At 46.1% G+C, this 24,281-nt stretch overlaps 1 protein-coding gene across 1 annotated transcript; it reads right to left on the bottom strand.

The window, feature by feature from the left end:
• Positions 1 to 18,617: 18,617 nt before the first annotated feature.
• BNIP1 (BCL2 interacting protein 1) lies at positions 18,618 to 23,225 on the bottom strand. Its single transcript, XM_032703265.1, has 6 exons — positions 23,116 to 23,225; positions 22,934 to 23,026; positions 22,575 to 22,666; positions 21,631 to 21,732; positions 20,845 to 20,963; positions 18,618 to 18,858 (listed from the first exon to the last, which is right to left on the bottom strand). The coding sequence occupies exons 1-6, from the start codon at positions 23,200 to 23,202 to the stop codon at positions 18,662 to 18,664; spliced, it is 690 nt and encodes a 229-aa protein (XP_032559156.1). The 5' UTR covers positions 23,203 to 23,225; the 3' UTR covers positions 18,618 to 18,661.
• Between the last annotated feature and the right edge of the window lie 1,056 nt (positions 23,226 to 24,281).

The following is a 24,281-nucleotide window of genomic DNA, read 5'->3' as shown; positions in this document are numbered from 1 at the left end:
ATAATTTTAAAGCCACTTTTCGAGCTCACGGCCCAGGCAGGATTGCTCTGCACCGGCCGCGTCCCGTCCCCCGCTCCGGGCTGGGATAGGGACGGGTCCCGTTCCCTCCCATTGGTGACCCTTTCGCTCCCAGACTCCGGTGCCGAGCGGCTGATTTCTCCCCTGCACAGAAAATCAGTGCCAGGGAGGTACCGATATCCTGAAGTTATAAACCAGAGGGAACTGCCCCCAGCACATCCGCAGGAGGTTTCCGCAGCCCCTCCACATCCCGTCCCCGAACAGGGAGAGGGGCAAAGGACCCCCGCCTGCCCCCAAACTGCCCGGGGGCAGCGAGTGGGACTCCCCACAGCCTGGCTCCTGTCTCTGCTCTCCCTCAGCCGCAGCCTCTCGGCCGCTTTTACAGTAGTCGCTATCAAATGTCAATTATTGGGAGTGAGAAACAACAAACATTGTAATTCAGCGCAGTCACAACATCCTCTGAGTGTCTGAGACTGTCCGGCCCGGTGACAAGGCGATTAGGACAACCTGCAACCCCTCCTGCCTTGGCCATATCGGCCCCATCAGTAAACAGGGATGGAGACAGGGTGGCTGTGGCCCTGGGACATGGGATGAAAGGCTGCCGGTGAATGGAAGCTGCCTGAAGCCTCTATCCCTCCCTCCCAAGGGGACCAACCTCACACACACCCCGAGGTAGGATTGCACGGATAAGGAGCTCCCACCTCCTTCCTATCTCTGCAAATGGACGAGGAGCCCTGAGTGCTGCTCACAAAGCCCCCAGTGCAGCATGGAGTGTAGACACCTGTCTGGGGCTCAGGGCTGGGCAAAGGGGGGCCTTCTGCCTCTTCCCAAGGAGGGTCTGCCTTGGGGGTACTCAACTCAGAGAGCCACAGGGACATGGGGTCTGTCACAACAAAGGGGACCAGAGTCTGCCAGCCTGAAGCAGGGACACAGGGCAGCCCCACAGCTGTGCAATCCAGGAAGAAGCAAAGGCTACTCCTCATTTGAAACCTCTCCAAGCTGGTATCACTGGCTGCATGATGACTTCGGTCATCTTCCCGCATTGGAAGGACACACAGGCTTCAGCAGATGGTAGAGAGGCAGAGGTTAGACAGAAAATACATGGAAGGGTGCAGGAGAAAGCTGGGTTTAAACTCTGCCGTTGTTGAATGATGTGGAGGGAGTGACAGTTTGGTGCCTCAGTTTGCCTGGTCTGTAAAATGGGAACAAAGCTGCCCTCCCACTCCATGCCCCCCGTGTCACTGACAGTTGAATTCTGCCACTGCGGAGCTTGGCCACGATCAGACCACACAGGGAACCCTCAGAAGGCAGGACAAGTCCTGAGTTAACATGGCAGAAGGCATTAAACTGGAACCACTACATTCAGAAGCTGGCCCTGAGTAGGACCCTTCATTAAGTGTTCAACCAAGATAGACTGTAATGAAGCTTCAGGAAAAGCCATAGGAAAAAGTAACTCTTCACATCAGCACAGCACCCTTCTCCACATATTCCCAGCATCCTTTCCCTTCCTCAGACCCCTCATTTTCTTCAAGCCTGTTTATTTTCCTCCCATGGTATCTCAGAGCTACAGCTATCAGGGAATCCGAGTGTCCAGTAGGACTTCTCCTGCTCTGCAGGGGCTGTTCTGGGCACCAGGTTTGGGACCGATTTTCAGGACTGCCCTGTGCTCCTTCTCAGTGGGGATGAACGTACAGCTCCTGCCCACACTGCTGCTCACACGCTCCCCCCCCATGCTTCCCTACTCCCGGGGGAATTGCATCACGAGCAGATGCACGGCAGGATAAGACATGAGGGCTTGGAACAGCAGCTGGAGCCTTGGAGCCAGTTCAGAAAACGATTTAGGGAGAGGACACAAGCACAGCTGGCTGAGGCCGAGGCAGCCCGGCTCTGGCAGGGGCACCAGCAGCGACGGTTAAAGACCTTCCATAGCTGGATTAACGGGAAGTGCAAGAGAGATACAGTAGGAATTAACTCCCAGCACACTGATTTTGGCCAAGGCGGGCTCAGTCCTCACAGACACACATTGCTACTATTCCTGTTCTCCAGGTCTGCCTCAGCTGCAGCTCAGCAGCAAGAACAGCCAACAGGGTCAGGTGGGGGTACAGGGTCTGCCCAGGATTTCCAAAGGCACCAGGGCTGTTGGCAAACCCCACAGCACGGTGATGTGTTCTTCTGAGTCCAGTCCTCTCAACAGCTTAGAAAAACTGAATGCATCAGACCTGACACATTCCTCTGTCTGAGCCTGAAGTGATTCACATCTCTAGACCAACATGAAAAGCCTGTGCTTAGAAAAGGTTATTCCAGAAGAAACTGCAGGATACTGGCATTTCCCCAGGGAACCTGAAATCAGAGATCCTCTCAGTGTTTGGGGGCACGCTAAGGGGTATAGAAAAGAGCTTTTAATAAAGATTTGCACTTGGATTTGATCTCTCTCTTTCCTCAGATTTTTTGGGGATTACACAGCCTGGCACTGGCATTCATTTCTCTGTTTCAGCACAGCTTTTTTCAGAGAATTCAATGCCCCAACTCCACCTGAAGGTAACAGGGCAAGTGCAGCTCAGCACTACTTGTCTTCTTGAGACAAACTGCACATGGTAGGTTTGTACAAACTATTTGGAATTTACACAATTTGTACAGGAACAAGTTGTCAGCTGTAAGGGACTGATATCAAATCCCTTGCCATTACCAGTTTTGTAGGAACTGAAGTAATTGTTTTTTCCAAATAACACCCATGCAGTTCCTAAAGTGCTTTTGTGCCCAGAATTTTATTCCTTCAGTTCAAGGAGTTTTCACATCCAAAGTTCTTCTCTGGAGTCAGAAAATGAGGAGATACGGTCCAGGTGGGAATTAGTGAAAAGTTTCAGTGTTCCTGAGAAGCCCAGCAGGAAAACAACCGATCAACAAGGCTCTCTCTCTCTAGTCCCCTACTCCTAATTCATCTCACTGACATCAGTTTAGATCAGTATCAGCAGTAAGCGATTTCTTGTTAATGGGGATTATTAAGAAGAATCAACACCTTTAAAATGCCACTCCACATTGTCTCCAAAGCAAGAAAGGGATAGGCTTTCAGACTGGAGTCCTATTTTTCATTCCTAGGTGGTTCCTTATTGCCTGCAAAGCAAACTTAATGCTACATTTTGATGCAGAAAGAGAAGGAAGTGGAGATTTCTCCCAAGCAGAAGATCAAGCACTGGCAGTACATTTGTGAAAGTTCATCAGTCAAGGTTTATGAAAGTTAATCAATGAAGGTTTAGCAAAGTGACATGGAATATGTTACTTGAAAATCTCTACCTGCCTCCTACAGTCATTTTAAACTCTGCCACTCCAGAGTTTCATTCAATAAGAAAGCCCCACTAAACAAAAAGATCATCCTGAGCGGTGCATTAGCCACAGGTCCTTCCTATTGTACTGCAGGGACTTGCCCCAGACTGGTGCTAGAACTGCTGGGCTGAGATGAGTAAAAATAGGTGATTTTATCTGCCTTTGCATAAAGGAGTTCAAATCAGATACAAGGCATGTCAGTGGAGTCTGGATGACTAGGCTAAGACAGAAAATAAACTGTTTCCCAGAGACTGAGCAAGAGGAAAAACCAACAGAAGCCCAAGAAGAGAGATGAACCTTCAGAAAACCAAAGCAGGACATTTTTAAAACAGCTCTGCGTGCAAGCAGTTGGTGGACTGACTCCACTGAGACACATCTGTTAAGTCATCCCTGCTTAAAATAACATTTTTTTGGTGTCAACAAACAATCACAGTCAAATGGCCAAACCACAGGTCTGTAAATCAGGAGACTGGGGGCTTTTCCCAACTCCATTGGAGAGAGGCATCATATTTGCAGCAGGCTCAGCACGGACAGACCCTCAGTCCTGCCCAGCTGTGCAAGTGCAGGGGTTCCCCAACAAAACTTTCAGACATCACTCAATACCTGCTCAGTTTGATGCACTGGAAAAATAAGTTGTCCAAAAGAAAAACTTGTAAGTGGGAAGAATCTTAGGGGCCAAAATAATTTTATTTCTTGGGGTTGGTTAAAATTAATTGGTCTTGTGGAGACATCCTGGAGCTAAATTACTATTTGTGGAGATGGCTAGGCTGAAGGCATGAATGACACTACTGTACAGTGGGCAAGGTCAGGAGTTAACAGGCTCAAACAGCAAAAGAAAAGCAAGTTTGTGATTCAAATTCTGTGAATTGTTCTAACTATTAGTTAGTAACAAACATAAAAAACAGAATTTAGAAAGCCATTTTAGAGTTTTAATCCTAGAACCAACAAATCTGGTTGTTGAACAAATTATTAAACTTCTACAGTTAAAAACACCTACTCTCAGAAGCATTTTCTAGGTGTTCTGCATATTTGGAGCAGGATTTGTTGTTCTCTGATGCTGCAAGAATACACCAGAATTTATTTTAGCACAGCAGGCACTTCCTAAATAGATTGCATTGTCCTTCAGCATAAACTTTGAATAAGTCACAGCAGTGGCTCCTAGAAATTGCCCCCAAGCCCCATCTTCCCTGCCAGGATGTTTTTGTACTCCTTACTATCTGTGAAAAAGAAAAGTTGCTCTCAGAGCAGTGGCTGCGGTCGGTGGAGGAGCAGGGCACAGACATGTGCTCAGTGCTGGCTGTCAGCAAGAGAGGCCGTTAAAAAACGGGTCACAAAAAAAAAAAATCAAACTCATTTCAGTCAAATAAGTAAGTTTTTTACATTTTTAAGCACCAAAAAATTTAGAATTAAGACCTACTACCTGGCTTCAGCAAATCGAAACAGCATAAATCATCTCCTTGATATCATTAGAACTGAAGGAGGAAGGTACAAATCTTGGTTGACTTGAGGTTTCATATGCTCCCTTATGCACTGTGCACTGTCAGCTGCTGCCTCCCTCTCTGCCACATACCCAGAGACAGGTCCAGATCCATCCTGCAATTACACACACTTCACTTTACGGACATGGCTAATCCCACTGGAGATTCCATACCAACACAGACGGCGTACGAGGGCTCAGAGTGGAAGCAGACGGACATGCTGACACTTGGCTACATTTCTGGCATCCTCCCATGCTGAGGCTTTCATATGCCTCTGCTATTTATTTCTGGTTATGAGGGTTACAGGAGTTTTCTTACTTGTTCTGGGTTATGTCTGGGTTTTTCTGCCCAATTCCATGCCCAGAAAGCCTGCACATCCCCGGGAATTGCAGGAGTCCCCATGCCAGAACCACTAAACACACAGCCCTGCTCAGAATGCAGGTTCCTCACTGCTGTCTCTATAAACAGCCCTTTTCAAGCAATGCCAAAAAAAAAAAAAAAAAAAAAGGCTTTACTTAACCCTAGTTCTGAAGACATGAAAGTGTAATTGCTGCTATAAAAAGAGATGTTCTGCCATATCTCTCATCTAACACTCACAGGCATCCAGTGTGCTTGTCTGGGACTGAGGCTAAGTTCTCCTTTTAGACACACACAGAAAATATTAATAATAAAAAAACCAAAAATTCAGCAAGAGGTCCTGGTCATTGGTATCTCTGAGAGCCAGGCCTGATGTGACTATATTTGCCTGGTTAGACACCAATTTAGAGCCCACCAGTATTTCAGCTTGAGTCTTTAATCCTAAATCATTTCTTACACAATGAAGCTTTAGAACTGGAAATCAAATTTCCCTATTCAGTCTTCAGTGGTAACATTTTCTAGAGCATTTTGTTTTTATACACACAAAGATTATTTCCCATGTAACAAGATGAAAGTAAATACTTGGTATTTTTCCACACCAAAAAAATAGTAAGAGCACGTGAGAGAATGACCCCCCACTGCAGCACACTGGAACGACAGGGAAAATTCTAGGTTAATTTCAAAATATCCTCTTTGCTTTTCTTTCTTTCCTGATCACATGTCCAGTCCTATTGGTCTCAATGTCCTGGTTGTGAAAATACTGTGCTCTGCTCCTTTGATCAGCTACTGAAAAGCCCTTTCATGTCTCACTGTCTTCATTACCTTACATTTTAATTGCTGGCCTTGCACGGGACGGACAGGTGGCACAAGGTCACAGCAGGAGATGATGGATGGCTTTTGGCAGTGTGTGTCCAGATTACACACACCAAAATCAACCTGTGGGGCAGAATCCTGTCCTTGTGCTGGGGGATCAGCAGGGCATGCTCAGCATCCCATGTCTGCAGCCACCAAAGGCTTATTTTAAGTCCTGTTAAAAAATGATCGTGAACTACACTTCAGTTCTTTCAGATAAGTATTTCAAATACTAATCCCCCAAATACTAAACCCCCACGAGTATCACTTATCTGAGCACCACCATCCCTGCAGGCTACTGGGACACCATTTCACATGCTCATGAAATGATACATCCAGAAACAGGAACTGAACTCAAGTTACTCAGAAAACCAGAGAGTGTCAGAGGTGAAATCCCAAAGTTTCACATCAAAGCTCCCGTTGATGCCTGAACCCTGGTGGAATGAGGATTTCCTCCTTATGATTTCCAACCTCTTTTCTGTTTGAGTGGATAAAACAGCAGAATGGGACCCACTATGCAACACAGTTGTCCTTGCAACAGACCTTGCCATGACCAAGAAGTCAGCAAGTTAAATGCATCGGAGAAGAAACCTTCTGTGTCATGGCTATGATGAGTATCAGTTAAGTGTAAGTAGGTGGAGTCAAGGCAAAACTGAAGCCCCTGTACATCAGTGGTCCAAAGAATCAAATTGTCATCTTCCAGGAAAAATAAGGGAAAATCTGTGTGTGTAAAAGGAATACTATTTCCCCAGTGATTTTTATGGGGTTTAAAACAAGACTGGCATCTGAAATAGATTCTTTTCCTCAGAAGACACTTTCAACTATATAATAGAAGACAATAGACTAGAGCATCTTACTTCTCCCTTTTGGCCTTGAAAACCTTTAGATGGACCAAGTAGGCTCCCAAAGCAAAGGCTGGATGCAAACAAGCTTCTAAATTTCATGTAATTCAGACCCAAACTTGATTTCAAGGCCCTTCATAGCACAGAGAAGCCATGATCCCAGTTCTGGGAACATAGGATGCTCTTCTGGTGGAAGTCAGTACCACTGTGCTCAACTTGTCTTGTGCAGAAAGGTATTTTGGGCTTAGATCCATTCAAACCTGAGTGTATAACCAAAACAGAATAGAGAGGATATCTTGTCAAAGTCAGGCACTTATTTGCTCTCAATATTAAAATGCCCCATTACTCTAAGGATAATTAGTTGGTTTAAAGACTGTTTTCCAGGAAAGCCACCTTGGCCCTCTGTCTTCAATGACAGAGACTAACTGCAGAGCAGAAGGAATGTCTCCTGACTGTTTTCTCCTCTTCCCTCTGCCTCCCAGATGACCATCCCTTTAATTTTCCAGAAAGATTCCTTTCCTTTGTGCATCTGTTCCCAACTCCATGTGAAATCAAGACATTGGGATTCCTTAGCTCTATTTGGTCCTTTCACCCAGAAGCCAATGTAAAAGACAGGAGTGACATGTAAAAGACAGGAGTCAAGTCTGGACTGAAGTACAGGTGTCTGGGACTGGAAAGGCCATTTAAGCAATTAGTTTCCTCTTAGACCATCTTGTTATTTTTAAGATGAAATAACATCGCACAATTTTTTCAGACTTTGATGTGTGCCAGTTGGAGAGCACCATCCTCTTCAAAATTCCTTAACCAGATGCTTTCAAATGAAAAGTCTTCTTTGAGATAATTCCTGTTTTATCAACCAAGATAAGCAGCATCCCACCCACCTTCTGAGGAGAATGAAAATAAATAGAAGTTCAAAATCAGTTGAGAAAAACAATGTGGGCCTCAAGACTTTGCTCTGTATTCCTGTTTTTTCCTTAAATACAGAACAGATGACTTGGGAATTTTTTTTTTTAGCCAATGGTATTTTGTGGAAAAACTTTGGGGAAAAATTAAATAAAAAGCGATCTGTGAAAATACAGAACTGACTTTTCAAAAGAGAAAACGCTTTCCACTGCCCTGAGCTAAAGATAGGATGGGCACAAGCAGCAGCTTTTTAAAGCAGCAGATCTCACCTTATCACAAACCCTGGAGGAGGCAACAGCACTTTAACCACCATGGAGCTTCCCCTGCACCAGCATCACCCACAAGGAGAGCTGTTGGTCCTGGGGACCTGCCTGTACCCCAAACACCTGGAGGGACCTTCCTGGAGCAGCTCCCCCCTTATTATACCAGCACTCCACTCCTTTATCTTTTTGACTTTTGACCCTGGGATGGAGGGGGCTCTACTGTGCCACCATTGCTGTTTCTGTCCAGCCCAAACCCCCTCCCTGCCATGGAGAGGCTTTACAGAAAGGCCACTGTGGTGATAGATTAGTCAAGACCAAGGGTCAAGTTTATGTTGATCTACAGGTGTTAGAAGTGTATTGATCCAATGATTGAGGTCCCTGAGAGGTCACCATAAATCCTCAGGGGGATGAAAATACCACATAACTTGCTTGCAGATGTTGCAGAAGTAACCAGATAAAGAAAAGCATCCGCCCAGCAAGTGTTAACAGACACCATAAGGGTAACAGGTGATGCCACAATGTTATTTTGCTCTAAGCCAGGGTGGCCAAACCTATAAAAAGGTGAAAACATCAAGCAATTCAGGCTTTTGTCAGGGCAAAATAAGCATATTTGTTTCAGCTCAAGTTGGGATGTCTTTGGCTTGTACAAGACAGGAGACAGCCTTTAGTTGCCCTTTTTGGTCAGCACTTTCCATGCATTTCCCTGACAGTTGTGAATTATACTCAGCTCAAAAAGTGCTTTTGTGAACAGAATCACAGAATGGTTTGGGTTGGAAGGGACCTTAAAGATCATCCAGTTCTACCCCCTGCCATGGGCAGGGACACCTTCCACTATCCCAGGTTGCTCCAAGCCCCATCCAACCTGGCCTTGGACACTTCCAGGGATGGGACAGCCACAGCTTCTCTGAGTAACCTGTGTCAGGGCCTCACCACCCTCACAGGGAAGAATTTCTTCTATACATCCATCCTGAATTTCCCCTCTTTCAGTTTGAAGCCATTCCCCCCTGTTCTGTCACTACAGTCCCTGATGAGCAGTGCCTCTACAGCTTCCTTGTAGCCACTTCAGACACTGGAAGGGGCTGTGAGGTCTCGCCACAACCTTCTCTTCTCCAGTTCAACAGCCCCAGGCCTCTCAGCCTGTCTTCATAGGGAAGGTACTCTAGTCCCCTTATCAACCTTGTGGCCTCTGCACTTGCTCCAGCAGTTCCACGTCCTTCTAGAATCATTTTAGGCTAGAATAACTCAGTTGGAAGGGACCTACAGTGACCATCTAGTCCAATTATGGAATTTTGCAGGTAGAAAAACCATTGCATCAGGTACAGCCACAGTAGACATATAAAAAGAATCTCCTCATCTGAATTCCCAGCTCCTCAGCCAACGCTGATGCTGCAGTTCTCCAAAGCATTTGACAGTGACCAGTGTGCACCCCGTGACCCCCAGAGCCAGGGGCTCTTTCCAGCAGCAGCTCGGGGTTCCTGTAACTCGACGATTTAAGCCCAGCAGCTCTGGCAGAGCGTGATGCTCAATCCCTTTATCATGTATCCTCTCCCTGTGGCAGCCAGAGCGAGGGCTAATTTTAAAAAGCAGTGATATGGTGCTGCTGCAGGCACACACGTTGCAGTTGAAATTGAAATAGAAACGGGCACAAACAGATCCACAGCTGGGATATTGCACAGTGACTATATGGGGTTGAGTTAAAATGCAGCAAGATAACTGACTAACTTGTTGAAGCTCAAAAGTTTAAAAATGCAACTGGTGAGTTACCTATTTTGAGTAATTTTGGGGATTAATAAACCAAAAACTAAACTAATTTTCATAAAAACAAGTTAATAATCAAACCCAAATTTTTACCTGACTCCACTTTTCTGGAAGAATAACCCTTTAACATATTAAATCAAGACAATGCAAGGCACTGATCTCTTCTATCTGGTAATCAGTGACAGGACCCAAGGGAATGATATGAAGCTGTGCCAGGGAAGGTTTCAGTTGGCTATTAGGGAAAGGTTCTTCACCCACTGAATGGTTGAGCACTCTGGGTGAAGAACTTTTTCCTAACATCCAGCCTAAACCTCTCCTAACAGAGCTTCATTTCTCCCATGCCTGACTGTGAACCCAATACTGGAGAAAGTTTTGAGTTTTAATCCCATCTTTGCTGCCTTTGTCCATACTGAGCCCAACCATGCCAGAATTAGCAGGTCTTTGTTCTGCAGGGGCCAGCAGAGCAGGGAAGCAGAACGTGGTGCAGAACTTTATTTCACAGTGCTACCTAGTGGTTTCTGGAACAAATGATCAGTTCCTCAAAATGCTTCTCCAGACAGAACCTCGGTGTGGAGTTAAGTACAAATGTGTATAAAATCTAAACCTCCACCGCTGCCTGAAATGGGTAGGAACTGTACATTAAAATTGCAGGGAGGGAAAAAGAAAGAAGGAAAAAACCACAAAAAACACTTGCAAATTAATCCCAAGTATTTCTGACTGGATATTCATACACACAAGCACATCAAAAATCCCATCCCAGCCTCCTGCAGCTGTAGCAGATGCCAGGACAGGCAGCACCTTTATGCAACCACCAGGATTTTTCCTACCTCACACCACTGCCAGGGATTAGCACAGGAACATGGAACTGGTGGCATTCACAGCCCTTCAGAGACTGTCCCTGCCCTTTTCATCCTCCCTCACAGCACCAAATGTTAATGCCAGCTCTGTGCTCAGATTTTCCCAGATTTCCTGCCAGCATGGGGACACTCATCAGAAAGAGTAACAGAATCTCCTCCCCTCCAAAAACCCTTCCATGTTCCTCTCAAACTTTCCTTTGCTCCATAACAGGGAGTGCTTAACTGACTTGGGGCAGCTCAATATCACCTCCTCCCTGTCACAAATCTGCCAGTCTATATTGATCTATACATTGATCCATACTTTTTCCAGCATCACAAATTTCTTGGCAAAGGAGCAGCACTATTGCCCTGTGTTTGCCCACACAAGTCAAGGTTTAGGTCCTGCAGCAGCACAATTAAATGAAGTTAAAAACCGACAGGTCAGACCAAGAGCCGAGCCTGGCAGGATTCAGTGGAAGATGTTAAATCTAAGTATGAGACACAGCTGCTAGACAAGATAATTTTCCCATATTTAGAAAGGGGAGAACAGTCCTTGCTTCCCTGGGCAATGCCTTATGATCACCAGATGAAAGGAGTCATGTAAGTACTAAGTAGTATTAATAGTCACAGGCATTATATATATATATATATGAGAATAATACAGTCAAACAATACTTAACAGTTATTTCCAATAGCAACATTTGTATAATGCCATTGACACTCAACTGCTGATAAGTTGGACACACTTAAGGAATTTTAATAAGCCTTTGAAAAGCTTTAACTGATGTGAATTAAGCCCTGAGATAATTTAGACGCGGGGCTATCACTCTTCAGTTAAAAATAATTGATCTTGGATGTAAACGTCACATCTTACGCCCCCGAGGACAAAGGCAAAGAAAATGTCATTTGTCACCAGTAGTGTCTGGGGCTGATGAACACGTTCAGAGAGGAGCTGCTGAGCCCAGACCATGCGAGGGACCCCTCAGCTCTGTGCACCCACAGGAACATCTCCTCCCGGGGGGTCACGGACAAGGAACCTCACAGGAATAAGACTGAGATATGTGAATTAACAATACATGTGTGGTTATTACTACAGACACTAAATCCAGTGCCCTGGGTGAGTGCAGAAAGAACTGCCACTATCTTTTGGCTTTAATCCACAAAAATAGCTCTGCTGCCATTCCCCTCTTGCAGAGGCAGAAACAAAGTTTTCATCTACAGTTTAGTACTGAACATGAAAGTTTATTTTTGTTCTATATTTATTGCTTGTTGTTCCAGGAGTTACTCTTTCCTAACTGGCAATTCCTGTCTATCTTTTCGGGAATCCTCTAACAGACATGTCTTTTTGACAAGGTGATAAGACCAGAAACTCTTGCTGAAAGCTGCAAACCTAAATATCCACACACAACTTCATAAAAATTAACTTGCAGTAATGAGAATTCAAATTCCTGCTTGCTGTCTTTCACCATGAATATTACTCAATTTGTTGTCTACAAAATTGTTTACCATTAAGTCTGTGAAAGATCAGGAAGCAAGTTTGGGTCAAAGCCTGCAATTACCAAAGACAAAAGTATTTTAAACAAATCTGAAGATAAGGAAATTGTTTGTGTGCTTGTGGAGTTTGGTGTGTTTTTTTAAATTTTTTATTTCTCTCCTATTTTTGGCTGGTTGATTTTGAATAAGCAGATTACTGGCACAAATCAGCCAGTAAAAGACAGGACTCCCTGGCATTAAACTATTTGCAAATTTCAGTTATTTTCAAGTCTCATCTCTGACATAAAAACAAACAGGAATAACGTTATCATTCTTAGTAGCACTTGCAACTTTATGCCCAAATGAAAAGAAGGAAAAGCAACACGCTTTGAAGAACATCGCTCAGAAAGGAATTCATTATTTAATCCAAAATACACAGCATTGATATACATATAACAGATCATTTATATAGACATATATCAATATAGAGGACAGGGGAAGGCTTGCTTCTCTTGGAAACATCAAGTTATTATCAGACACAGGACAGGAGGCCGACCGGATCAATAGACTTACTCAATATAGCAAAATCTTATCTTCATTTCAGGCTGGCTGGCCTTAATGTCAGCACCCAGATGCCACTGACAGAGTTATCTCCCATCAGCAGCAGCAATAACTGTTCGGTGACACCTACGAAAAGCCAATAACCCAAACAGGAAAATTTTGTCCTGCTGTCTATTTTGAAGATAAAGGCAAACCAACCCAGCCCTCCCCGGTCTTAGTGCCTTTATCAGGACTACAGAACATCGCTTTGCAGCCCGTGTGGGTTTTGATTTCAAATCTCCAGCCCCCCTGGGACGACACAAACTGAAGAACTCGCCCGTACAACGAGACCAGAGCCCCGGCGGGGTCAGGCCCGAAAGCGTCCCTGGATGGGACACTCAGCCATCATGCTGTTGAAAAGAAGAAAGCAAAAAGCTTTCATGTTGTTCTATATATATGTGGTTCTATCTATAGGGCCTGGTGTGTGCTGATCCCAGCAGAGACATTCTCCCTGCCTGCCCTTTGGGCGCTTATCGCGGGCCCGGAGGGACACACGCAGCATTATCACCGGGCCAGGCTCGGAGCAGCCGAGTGGCATTTTCCTTTCATGCAGCCACCGACACCAAGCGCAGGGCAAAGCATCCCACAGCACCACGGCACAGCCCCCACCCCGCCTGGCAGGCTGTAGGAGCCACAGATAAGTGGGATACGGGAGTCAGCTCTGATGTTGCAGCAGGAGACAAAGGTCAGGAGCGATAACATCTGATCGGCCTCACGTTGTGGGGATAAAAATAAAAGGAAGCCCAAGTGGAAGCAAAAGGCTGTGGTGGTCTAAGGTATGGCAAGATGTCACAGCACCCCAGGGAGACCTTCACCAGATTTGCTTCTCAACTCCAACACAAGTATTTTTAATGACTTTCCAGGAGCCTCACGATTCACTCAGCATTTTGGTGCCCAAGGCACACCACTTGGAGGCAGACACGTTGCCACGATTAGCTCTGGCTTTGCAGTAGTAACCAAGGTCCACACTGGAACCACAACATTTTCTTCAACACCAGATGAACCCAAGAAAGGCTGGAACCCTCCTGCTCCCCTGAAGTAAGTGGGAATAGCCAGTGGGTGAGGATGTAGCCAGGCAGAGGGAAATGGGCAATTGCAAATTCTCCAGGGTTATGATTTAAGCACTTGCCACTTACACAAAAGGCTTAAAATCACAACATCGAAAGAAAATCCCAAACCAGAGCCAAATAAAATTAAAATATGCTTTTTCAGGTTTGCTACTGTGAAGACCATATATCTGCTTGCGCAGAATTTGATACTTTTCATGATCACATGGTGCCAAACGCTTGGAGTTTATTCCACACATTGCTCACACTGATGGGAGCAGCAGCCCCGGCCCACAGCACAGAGGAGGGGCCTTACCTGGGTGATCCGTGCTGGTTTCGCTGCACTGAACCAAGTGCATTTACATGGACACACAGAGGCACAACTAGGCAAAGTTTTTCAGTGGCTTCACAGAAGCCTGAATAATTACAGACAGTAAAGGACTTGAAAATTAATCACATGTGCCACATCTCTGCTAGCTTAAGATCTCAGTGGACACCACACAAAGGGCCAGGTCCTAAAACAAATTAAATGAAGAACCCAGTCCCTTCCTCAGACTGCAGCTCTCTCTTTACATGGAAGAGGATCAAGTGTTGAAGGCTTAGTTACAGTGCTCCACCACAGCCAGAGCATCTCTCTCAATGTGTCACCTGAAGAAATCAGCACAAAGTCTCCATCACATGTTCCTGTGACAAAACCAAACCTCAGCTCGGCGGGACTGTCATTTACCCTGTGGCACAGAGCAGCCTAGACAATGTTTGTACCATTGTATATAAGCAAGCAACAAAGTTTTATTTATTCAGTGTAACAGCCTCAGCCTGAACAAGTCCAAGATCAACTGCACTAAGCCAGGCCACAAACAGCTTTCCATAGTAGCAGGATGATGAAAGAGCCCCTGGATTCAGCTTAAGATTTCTCTTCTGGGAGAATCATTCCATTGCAAACAGGAAGGCAAAGCTGATTTCTGCACCCCCTTTCCAGAGAAGAGCCCCACGTATTTGCAGACAAGTATGCATGTGCCCTCTGGATATTCTCAGCCCCCAAAGATTCCAGCCTGGCTTGCTCTGGGCCACTCGGCCTGTGATAGCAGCCATGCACATTTGGCAGAGACATTTTTAGAAACTTCCAAGCTATGAATTCACCTTTCCATCTTGGTAAAGCCAGTTATGTGGAAAGCGTTTCAAAAGCACAACTTTAGATACAAACTTAATTTCTCCTCAATTCTCACAGGAGGGGGAATAAATAATATTAGACTCTTCATTTATTCTCCCACAGTTATCCTGTAATACTTCTGTATTTCCGGACACCGTAATAAAAAATAAAATAATTATAAGTCAAATCAAATCAGTCTTTTCAGCACAGTTACACCCATGTTAAAACTATTTCCAATTCTTTTCTTCAGGTCTATGTTCTATTGCAAGTCACTAAAAAGTGACTTTCCTTGGAAACATACATCTAACTAAATGCTTAGGAAGTGACCTTCATGCTGCAGATTTCAGGGATGTACTGGATACCTGGCAGGCACCTGCTCCTGTCCACAGGCTTTTCACCATGGCCATGTGGGAACTAAGACCAGGATTGTATCTGCATCCACAGCCCAGTAACCACGTGCTGGCAACACAGATAGATATCCAACAGCACCATCTGGCTCCTGATACATCCACAGTCAACTTCCAGACATTTTCCCTTTTTCCACCCGTGCTCAGAAAAAGCAAACTGCTCTCAGTGGAGTGGGTCAGACTCCACAGGCAGGACCTGATATAGACTCCACAAACCTGCAAGCTCTAAACCTCTGAATCCACTAAGGCATCAGAGCCGCCTCACGCTCACTCCCAAGTGGCTGCAGCTGCACAGCCAAACACCCACAGTCCTTTAAATGGCTTCAGCCCCCTTTGCCTGGAGGACACAACTAATGAATCACCACTCAGCTGATGAGTTCATTAACCCACAGCTGCTTGATTGCTGCCAGCTGCCTGTCTCAGCCCCTGAACTCCACAGCAAGATTTCAGCCCCTTTTTAAACTCAGAGTGATTCCTTACTCCTTCTTTTAAAGGAGTGTTATTCTTCAAAGGAAAAAGATTTTTACTGCAACTGTTTTGTGACAGTAAATTCCACCATCTGCTTGCAGCAACCACATCTGATACCTGCTGCCTTCTGGGGAGGGATGGCCCAGTGAGTAACAAGAGCAGTCCTGCTTGCTTTCACCTGTGTATGAACCCTCCAGCACAGTCCTGAACATTTCTCCAGAGCTCTCTTTCTTTCTTTCTTCCCAAACACTTGCTGCTTCTGCACTCCTGGAGTCTGTGGTCTCAGAAGGATTCCAACCCTTGGTCCCCGAGTCATGCCCAAGCCCAAAAGTGCAGAGGGAACAGAGGCCATCCCCTTCTCACCCTCCCTGATGGCTCTGCTGCACTTTTCAGGGCAGACTTGAAAGGTAAAGCACCTAAGAAAATGCTACTCTTTCAGAAAAACCAGTGTGATGCCATTTTTTACCCTTCCCAACACAACCTCGGGCACACCGCAGCAAGACCCCAAGACACACCATCCTGTGTGCAAATATAAACCCTTCTGCAGACACAGAAAAACTGCACAGGCACAACTTTCCACACTCCCTGGATGAGACAGCAAAAACAAAAGGCACAACAACCTCTTCTTCCCCCAGTGCTGTTCCCGCTCACTTATTAAAAAAATAAGATATAAAGTCCTACCTTCAGGCCAGGAGCAAGGTCTGTGGGTGAGGAGCAAGGCAGACACCGCACTGCAGTGTGGAGGGAGGACCTTTGGGCACAGCCACCCCCAGCTGTGGGCTATTAGGGCTGATTGGGGATCTCACCGGGCCAGGAGGGATCCAGGGCACTCCCACCAGCTCTGGCTCTGCTCCAGTCCCAGGTGTCTCTTGAGCAACCATTTGATTTGGTTCACCCCCCATAGCAGAGGTGGTGCTTCACCAAACCACCCTTCTTACCCTGAAGAGAAAGTAACATTTATCTTGATGTCTCCACTGATTCTTTCCTTCCAGGTCTGTGGCCCATCAGGAGCCTGCATGATTTCTGGCTGCCTATGGAAGGAAACGATTCAAGTACTGCAGACCAAGCTGTTGCATCCAGGGCAGTGGAGAGTTATTTCTACTCTTCCCCTCTTCCAAAAGATCTAGCTGTCAATATTTTTTCACTAATTCTCTTGTCTCTCAGGACTGTAAATTGAGTCAGTTTATATAGGTAGGTATGTTTACAAAAGGGCTGGATTATTTTTTTAAATTAAATCCAGATGCAACAGAAAGCAAATGTCATAAGCTTTTTTTTTTGCCTTCAGACTGTTCCAGCAGGTCAAGGTCTGAAAGGTTCTATTTCAGTATCAAGATGACAACCGAGCAAAAACCAAGACACTCAGCAACAGATGTTTTCTTTTCCCCCAAACTCTACATTACAACCCCCACCCCAAAATACCACCCCTTTAAAAACAACCTTTACTGAAGTTCTCAGCGTTGTGAGAAATCTGCTGCTTTTTTTTAAGGCTGATCTATGTCCAGAGGCAGAGAGTGTTTGACCACAATACTTCAGAAGGATGAGACTGTTTTCAAGCTGACTGAACAAAATAAAGCCACACTGCTACATCTGGCCAAGGAGCAGCAAGTCCCTGTAAAGAGAATTTTACTGACTGCTCCAAAGTTGCATAAACCAGCACTGCACTGAGATCTGGTGAATGAGTTACAATGACAAGATCATCAACTGGTCACCTCCCTTCTAAATGTCCCATTGAGAACTGACTACAGAGGTGACCAAGCCTCAAATTTCACACAAACTTACATACTGCAATTGGCTTGATGTATTATTTATTAGGATAGATGTAGCACTCCCTTTTAAAAAAGTTACTTCTTATTACTAAATTAAGGCAGTATTTAACCATTTTGTGAGAATTTCCTAAACAGAATGTCAGCTTTACCAGCCAGCTCTGAAGAAACAATGAAACATCAACTTTAAGAACATTGCAGTGCAGGTTTTGGTACCTCAAGGTACTACCTGAAGTGTGGTGGTTGGCATTTATGTTGTTAATTCAAATAAACTCACATTACTAAAGCAAAAGAGATAAGGAAGGTAAAGATTTTACTGAGAAGAGATCACCTGTCTCAACAAAAAACCCAACTTCCAAATGTACAACTTGGCAGCATTTTGCAAATATAAAGCATTTAGTGAATATTCATAATGAAAAGGAACAAAAAGGCTTCTGATTTCAACAGATTGGCAATGTAATTCTCAAATATATTGTGTGAATTAATAGTAACAAATGGGGTTCCCATTTTTGCTTTGCCAGAGGAGCAGAGCCAGGCTGCACATGTGTTATGCTCCCAGGAAAAACAATCTATGAACAACCACTGCTGTTAAATAATATGAATTTTTACACTGGAAGGCTCTTTCAACACATTAGACTTTGTTTTTAAACAAAACTCTGTTTACATGAATACAATAAATATTTATTAGTGGAATGTATGTGAATTTCTCTCTTCCATCCTTCCTCTTACTCTCAGCACCTTACACACAGATGCCAGAGCAGTTTCCAGTCCAAGCCAAGGACAAAAGTTAATTTCAAGGCAAAAAACAATGAAAGGTTTGAAGCTCAGACTGGCACCTTTGAGTGACCAGTTCCTCAGGTGTTTGATTCCCCCAAATCTACCGGCAAATCGGCATTTCTTCTTTTCCACACCAGGATCCACCTGTTTCTTCCCAAATCCTGCTCCTTTAAGCTCTTCCAAGGCAGGTCACAAGCTCCACGGGGACAGCACAAAGCCCTGCCTGCTCTAACACTCCTCCAGCTATTGCAGCATCCCTTTATTAGTTCATTTAAAAGCCCCACCATTATCGACCACCTTTTTCTGATTCTCTTTTTTGTTTTTAATAGTTCAGCTTAGTGTTGGAATTTTACAAAAATGGAAAGAGTCTTTTCTTCAAGATATAGAGCACTGTGGCCAGGAACAGGGCGAGGGCCAGGAAGATGAGCAGCTTGTCTGTCAGCTCCCTGCGGTTGTACTTGGTGATGAGCTTCCGCCCCAGCTGAATCGTCCCAGACATGGACTTGAACTCCTCATTCGCTTCCAGGATGGTTCTTGAAGAATTGGCTGAAATTAAGGGGGGAAAAAAAAAAAATAAAATCAGCCAGTTCAAGAATACAAGGCAAAGTATGTAAGGATGAGATGTTTGGCAATACAGAGAGTGGCCGAGAGATCCTGTGCTGGGTCACACTCGCTTGTGGGTGAGACACACGTGGACTGTTCTCATGGAAGTTGTCACAACTCAGCGGTGCTAAAGAAGAAGGCAAAGCAAAACAACAGCACTGAAAAGCTTCAAGACCTACTAAAGTTCCTGAATTTTTAGTTTTTAGGTTACCAGGTCAAATCTAGTTTGTGTTTTTCAGTCAGTGCTGAGACTTTGATGGATGCAGAGTGAAATAAGAATGGTGTAAAATAACCACCAACTGAAGAGAGAGAAATCACCGGCACAATCAGCAGCAGTTCTGGCAGCAGCAGGACAGGGCAATATTAATTGCACAACTGAAATTGTTCCCCCAAGCCAGGGCAGTAGAACAGTGTGATTTAGGTGGGTTTGCAGAAAGTGAGAAAGCAGCATGCAGCAGCAAGAGATTTTTAATAGGATGATAATGATCTTAATAGCCATTTTTGACAAACTTAATATTTTTTTGCCTAATAAAAATGAGAAGAGTCAACTAGAAAAAGTGTGTCGATTAGTCTCAACTTCTCTTTCCCTGTGAGAAAACAAACAAGCAAACAAATGCCCTGAACTCCTCAGCCTTCCTCCTTTCAAATTACTCAATGAAAGCAAAAGCCCTGGAATTCCCTTTTTCCTCCACTACAGAATGCACAGCCTACAGGACAGTGAAAGGTGCACCACTCTACACTGCCCTGATTGCTTACAGAAAGGTCAAATCCAACATTTGTCTAGTTCACAGAAACAAGCAGAGTAGAAATAAAGTCTGCAGTATTTCACAAAACATTTTGTCCCATCACATCTCATTTCAAGACGTATTTTGATCCAAGTGAAAACAGAAAACTTGTTTCCCAGAGTTAATGACAAAGCAGAGCCTCCCTGCTCCACAGCCTCAAACATTCATTGCATCCTATGGAAGGACTTGCTCAGAAAAAAAGGAATTCTAACTGCTAACTCAGAATTTGCAGCTGGGTTTTGAAAATGACCTTTGATAGTTTTTCCTTTGATGAACTCCAAGTGCTGTTCAGTCTGACACAGGGTGAAAAAGTGTCAGCCAAGCTGTCTTTTTAATTGGAGAAGGAACATGCTGCTTCTGCAGGAACAAAATGTGCCCAGCTGCCACCCTCAGACAGGGCAGAAAGCAAGGAGGGCAAAATTGTGTTATTTATCCTCATCTTTAAACTGTTCTCCCTTCTGCCCAAAAGCACAGCTAGGGAAGAGGCCCGGGCAGCACAGACTCAACTTCTAAATGCTTCATGAATCACCAGTTCTGACAGGTCACTTGATTTATTGGTTTAGGAGTCTAAGCCAAAGAACTGGGTGAAATCTTGGTTTCACAGTCCCTGATGCACTGCTGACAGAGCAAGTGACCTCGGGTTCAAGTCACTTGATCTCCTCGTCTCTCAGTCATCCCAGCTGGAGCCTGGGTGGAAACAGCCTTCCAGCCAGACTCCTTCCTTTGTGTATGGACTTGTACCCACGCTTTTATTTTCTCTGCCATTACCAAATCCATGCCAGGACAGTGGCACAGAATAACATCAAACATGCTCTTGGCGCTGTGTGAGCTCACACTGCTTTTACAACTGCATTTATGTGAAACTAAAACAAAAGCTCCTTATTGTGACCCCTTTTCCTTTTCTTAATTATGAAACAGAAACTCCAACAAACAGCTCCACACAAAGTACATTATTATTTCCTGTTTATGTCCAACTGCTACAGAAGTTCTGCTGGACAGCCTTTAATTATCATAGTACCATGTTCTCCTACAGCAAAGCAGTTTTCCACTCTGCTGCACATTTGCTGGTCTGCCTCTCCCTCTCCTGACAGAACTGGCAAAAGGTGCTTCCACCACCCAATCCATGCCCAAACTCCACCTGTACCTAAGGTCTGCACGGTCTCCTCGCTCTGCTGCACTTGCTGTGACATCATCCTACTGATGCTCATCAGACTCTCTGTGATGTTACTTGCACTCTCTGCCAGGCTTTCCTTTGTAGTCTTCCTGAAAAGGAAAGGGAAAAAGTAAGGCAGGAAGGGATAAAATTATTTCTTTGGGTACTTTGGTAAAATGCTGCTGCCAGGGAGCCTAGAACAAAGCTTGGCACCAAACATCTCTGCCAGTGTACAAAAGACAGAGTTTGTTTTCACTCCATAAGAAACTCAGATTATCTTCACTAAACAATAAAAAAAAGAATCACAAAATATTAAAGAATCATGGGCCTGTATTTCACTACTTACTCATCCAGGACTGTGTAACTTAGAGCTGCTATGGAAGTACTCAAATAAACTACAGCTTTATTAGCTTAGGTATCCCATTTGTTGCTTTCAATACACAACTTACATACGCTTGGATCCAGGTCTGCACGTGAAAACAGCTTGGATAATGATCTATTACTTGTTTAGAATCTTGACTGGAATTAATGTAAAAGATAGTAAGAAAAACTATAAAGGCTAACTTACCCCCTTTTCTGCTTAGAGATGCCAGTGCCAAGAAAACCTGAAATTATCACAATCCTTAACAGTTCAAATCTCCACAAAAGGAAAATACACTCATAAAAGAAAAGCCACGTTCCAGATATACTTAAGTAACTTTATGTCACTTCCATTTAAAACTAGTGAATACAGCAGACACTGCTTGATTCTTAGAGTACAGTGGGACAGTCTGATACCTTTGTCTTAAGGAGTCTCTTCCCTGCAGCAGCTGATCTTTCTCAGAATTGTCAATAGCAATTTTGCAGGCCAGGTTTGCCTTCCTCCAAGCTGCCTGGTTGCTGAAATCACAAGAACAAAGTGCTGTAATGTGATGGGAACACTTTGCAAGCACAATTTTCACAAAGCAAACACTACTGTAACTGGGCACCCCCGATACGTGCACGGACCCTCAGAGAATCACAGAATCATTTAGGCTGGAAAAGATCTCTGAGATCACCGATCCCCACCTTGTCAACCAGACCAGAGCACTGAGTCCAGTTGTTCCTTGAACATCTCCAGGGATGAGGACTCCACCACCTCCCTGGGCAGCCCCTTCCAATGCTTGACAACCCTTTGCATGAAGAAATTTTTCCTGATGTCAAACCTGTACCTCCCCTGGCACAGCTTGTGGCTGTTTCCTCTTGTCCTGTCCCTTGTTCCCTGGGAGCAGAGCCTGACCCTCATCTGGCTCCATCCTCCTGTCAGGGAGTTATAGAGAGTGACAAGTTTCCCCCTGAGCCTCCTTTTCTCCAGGCTGAGCCCCCCCAGCTCCCTCAGCTCCTCACTTTCTCAATATTACAACACCGAGTAACAATATACTGCTCCAACATTCCTTCTCCTCAGTGTATCATTTACGGAGCAAGAGAAGAAGAAAATCGTGCCAGCTGTTGAATGACAGACTCTCAAGCCACCTACTTTGAGCTCAAGTGCTCAAAGAGACAGACCAGAGTTAGGGAGCCAGGACAGGAGTCTGGAAAGGAAGAGAGAGTTATATCCTTTCCAGCTCTGACCTCTCGGTATTCAGCAAAACATATCCTGTCAGCAACTGCATTTGCCAAACAGAATCTGAGAGATGCTTTTTCGAAGTCAGACTATCTCGGGGTACAGGGCACTTGGGAACAGCACCAGCTGCCCGACCCACCTGAGCATTTGTTTCTTGTGGTTCTCCACCTCCCGCAGCAAGGCCTGTTTCTCCGACTCCTTGTCCTGCTCCTTCGCCATCTGCTCCAGCTCCTTCGGCAGACACCACAAACACCAAAACCCCATCAACCACCTGCAACTCGCACACCCCAACTCGGCCAGGGAGCGCATTCAGAGCAGACTGATCCGGCAGATCCCCAGCCCGGAGCCGGGACCCCTCAACCCGCAGCTGGGACCCCTCAACCCAAAACCAGGACCCGTCAACCCACGGCCGGACCCCCCTCAGCTCGCGGGCAGCCGCAGGCACGGGCCTAGAGCACTGGTCCCCTTAGCAGCCCCCCCAGCCGGGGCGACCCTCACCTGGATGCAGCCCCGCAGATGTCGGAACTTCTCCTTCACGGCGGCGTTGAGCTCCGTGAGGGCGCTGAGAGGTCCCGGGCAGTCCCGGATGTCCTGGAACACAACGGCGCGGTCAGCGCGGCTTTCCCCGGCTCCCCCCGCGGCCGCGCCGGGGTGATCCAGGGCGGGCGGGCGGGCAGTACCTGCACGGCCGCCTTGATCTCCAGGTCGAACTTGACGATCTCCTGGTGACAGACCCGCACCGGCACCGCCGCGGCGGCGGCCGCCATCTTGGCAGGGGAGGGCGGGGCGCGGGCAGAGCCGCGCGAGGGCGCCCCCTGCGGGCGGCGGGGGAGGCGCGTCCTGAGGGGGCCATGGCGGGCGGGGCTGAGGGGCCGCGGGGAAGGGGCAGCGCTGACCCGCGGGGAACGAGCCGCTCCAGAGGGGATGTGGTGAATAACGGGCCGTGGTGAATAATAGAGTCGCACAGAATCACACACTGGGTCAGGTTGGAAGGGTGGGCCATCTGGTCCCACCTCCCTTCTCCAGCAGGGTCATCCCAGAGCACGTGGTACAGGGTTGTGTCCAAACGGTACTGGAATGTCCCCAGTGAGGGAGACTCCACACCCTCTCTGGGCAATCTGCCACTTGCAAAGGAAAGTTCTTTTTCGTGTTCATGTGGAACTTCCTGGGCATCAGTTCCTGCCCGCTGCCTCCTGTCCCATTGCTGGGCACCCCCGAGCAGAGCCTGGTCCATCCTCTGACCCCTCCCTGCAGACACTGACAGACGTTGATGGGGTCCCCTCTCAGTGTCTCAGGGCTGAACAGCCCCAGCTCCCTCAGCCTTTCCTCGTAAGGGAGATGCTCCATCCCTTCATCATCTCCGCAGCCTCTGCTGGACCCGCTCCGGGAGCTCCATGTCCCTGCTGTCCTGAGGAGCCCAGACCTGGACACAGCACTGCAGATAACACATATTGTGTTCCGCCAGTGCTGCTGGGGCATATTTTATAGTTCTTTGGGCAGTGAAATATCCCGCTGAGTGCTGTGGGAAGCACGCAAAGGTGGTTCATTAGTGGCTGAGGGCAAACGGGGGGCCCTTGGACTCACGGTAAAAAAAGGTGCAAAGCAGCATCTCCCCTGACACCCGGGAGAACCATTGGTCACTCCAGGACTGCAGTGGGCTTGGAATCACAAAACCACAGAATCCTTTAGGTTGGAAAAGACCTCCAAGATCATGGAGTCCAACGTGTGATGGATCCCCACCTTGTCAACTAGGTAGGAGCACTGAGTGCCACGTCCAGTCTTTCCTGGAGCACCTCCAGGGATGGGGACTCCACCACCTCCCTGGGCAGCCCCTTCCAATGCCTGA

The sequence above is a fragment of the Chiroxiphia lanceolata genome, chromosome 15, assembly GCF_009829145.1.
Source record: "Chiroxiphia lanceolata isolate bChiLan1 chromosome 15, bChiLan1.pri, whole genome shotgun sequence".
NCBI lineage: Eukaryota > Metazoa > Chordata > Aves > Passeriformes > Pipridae > Chiroxiphia > Chiroxiphia lanceolata.
The sequence above is the reverse complement of the archived record's forward strand: the minus strand, read 5'-3'. Positions and strand labels throughout refer to the sequence as shown.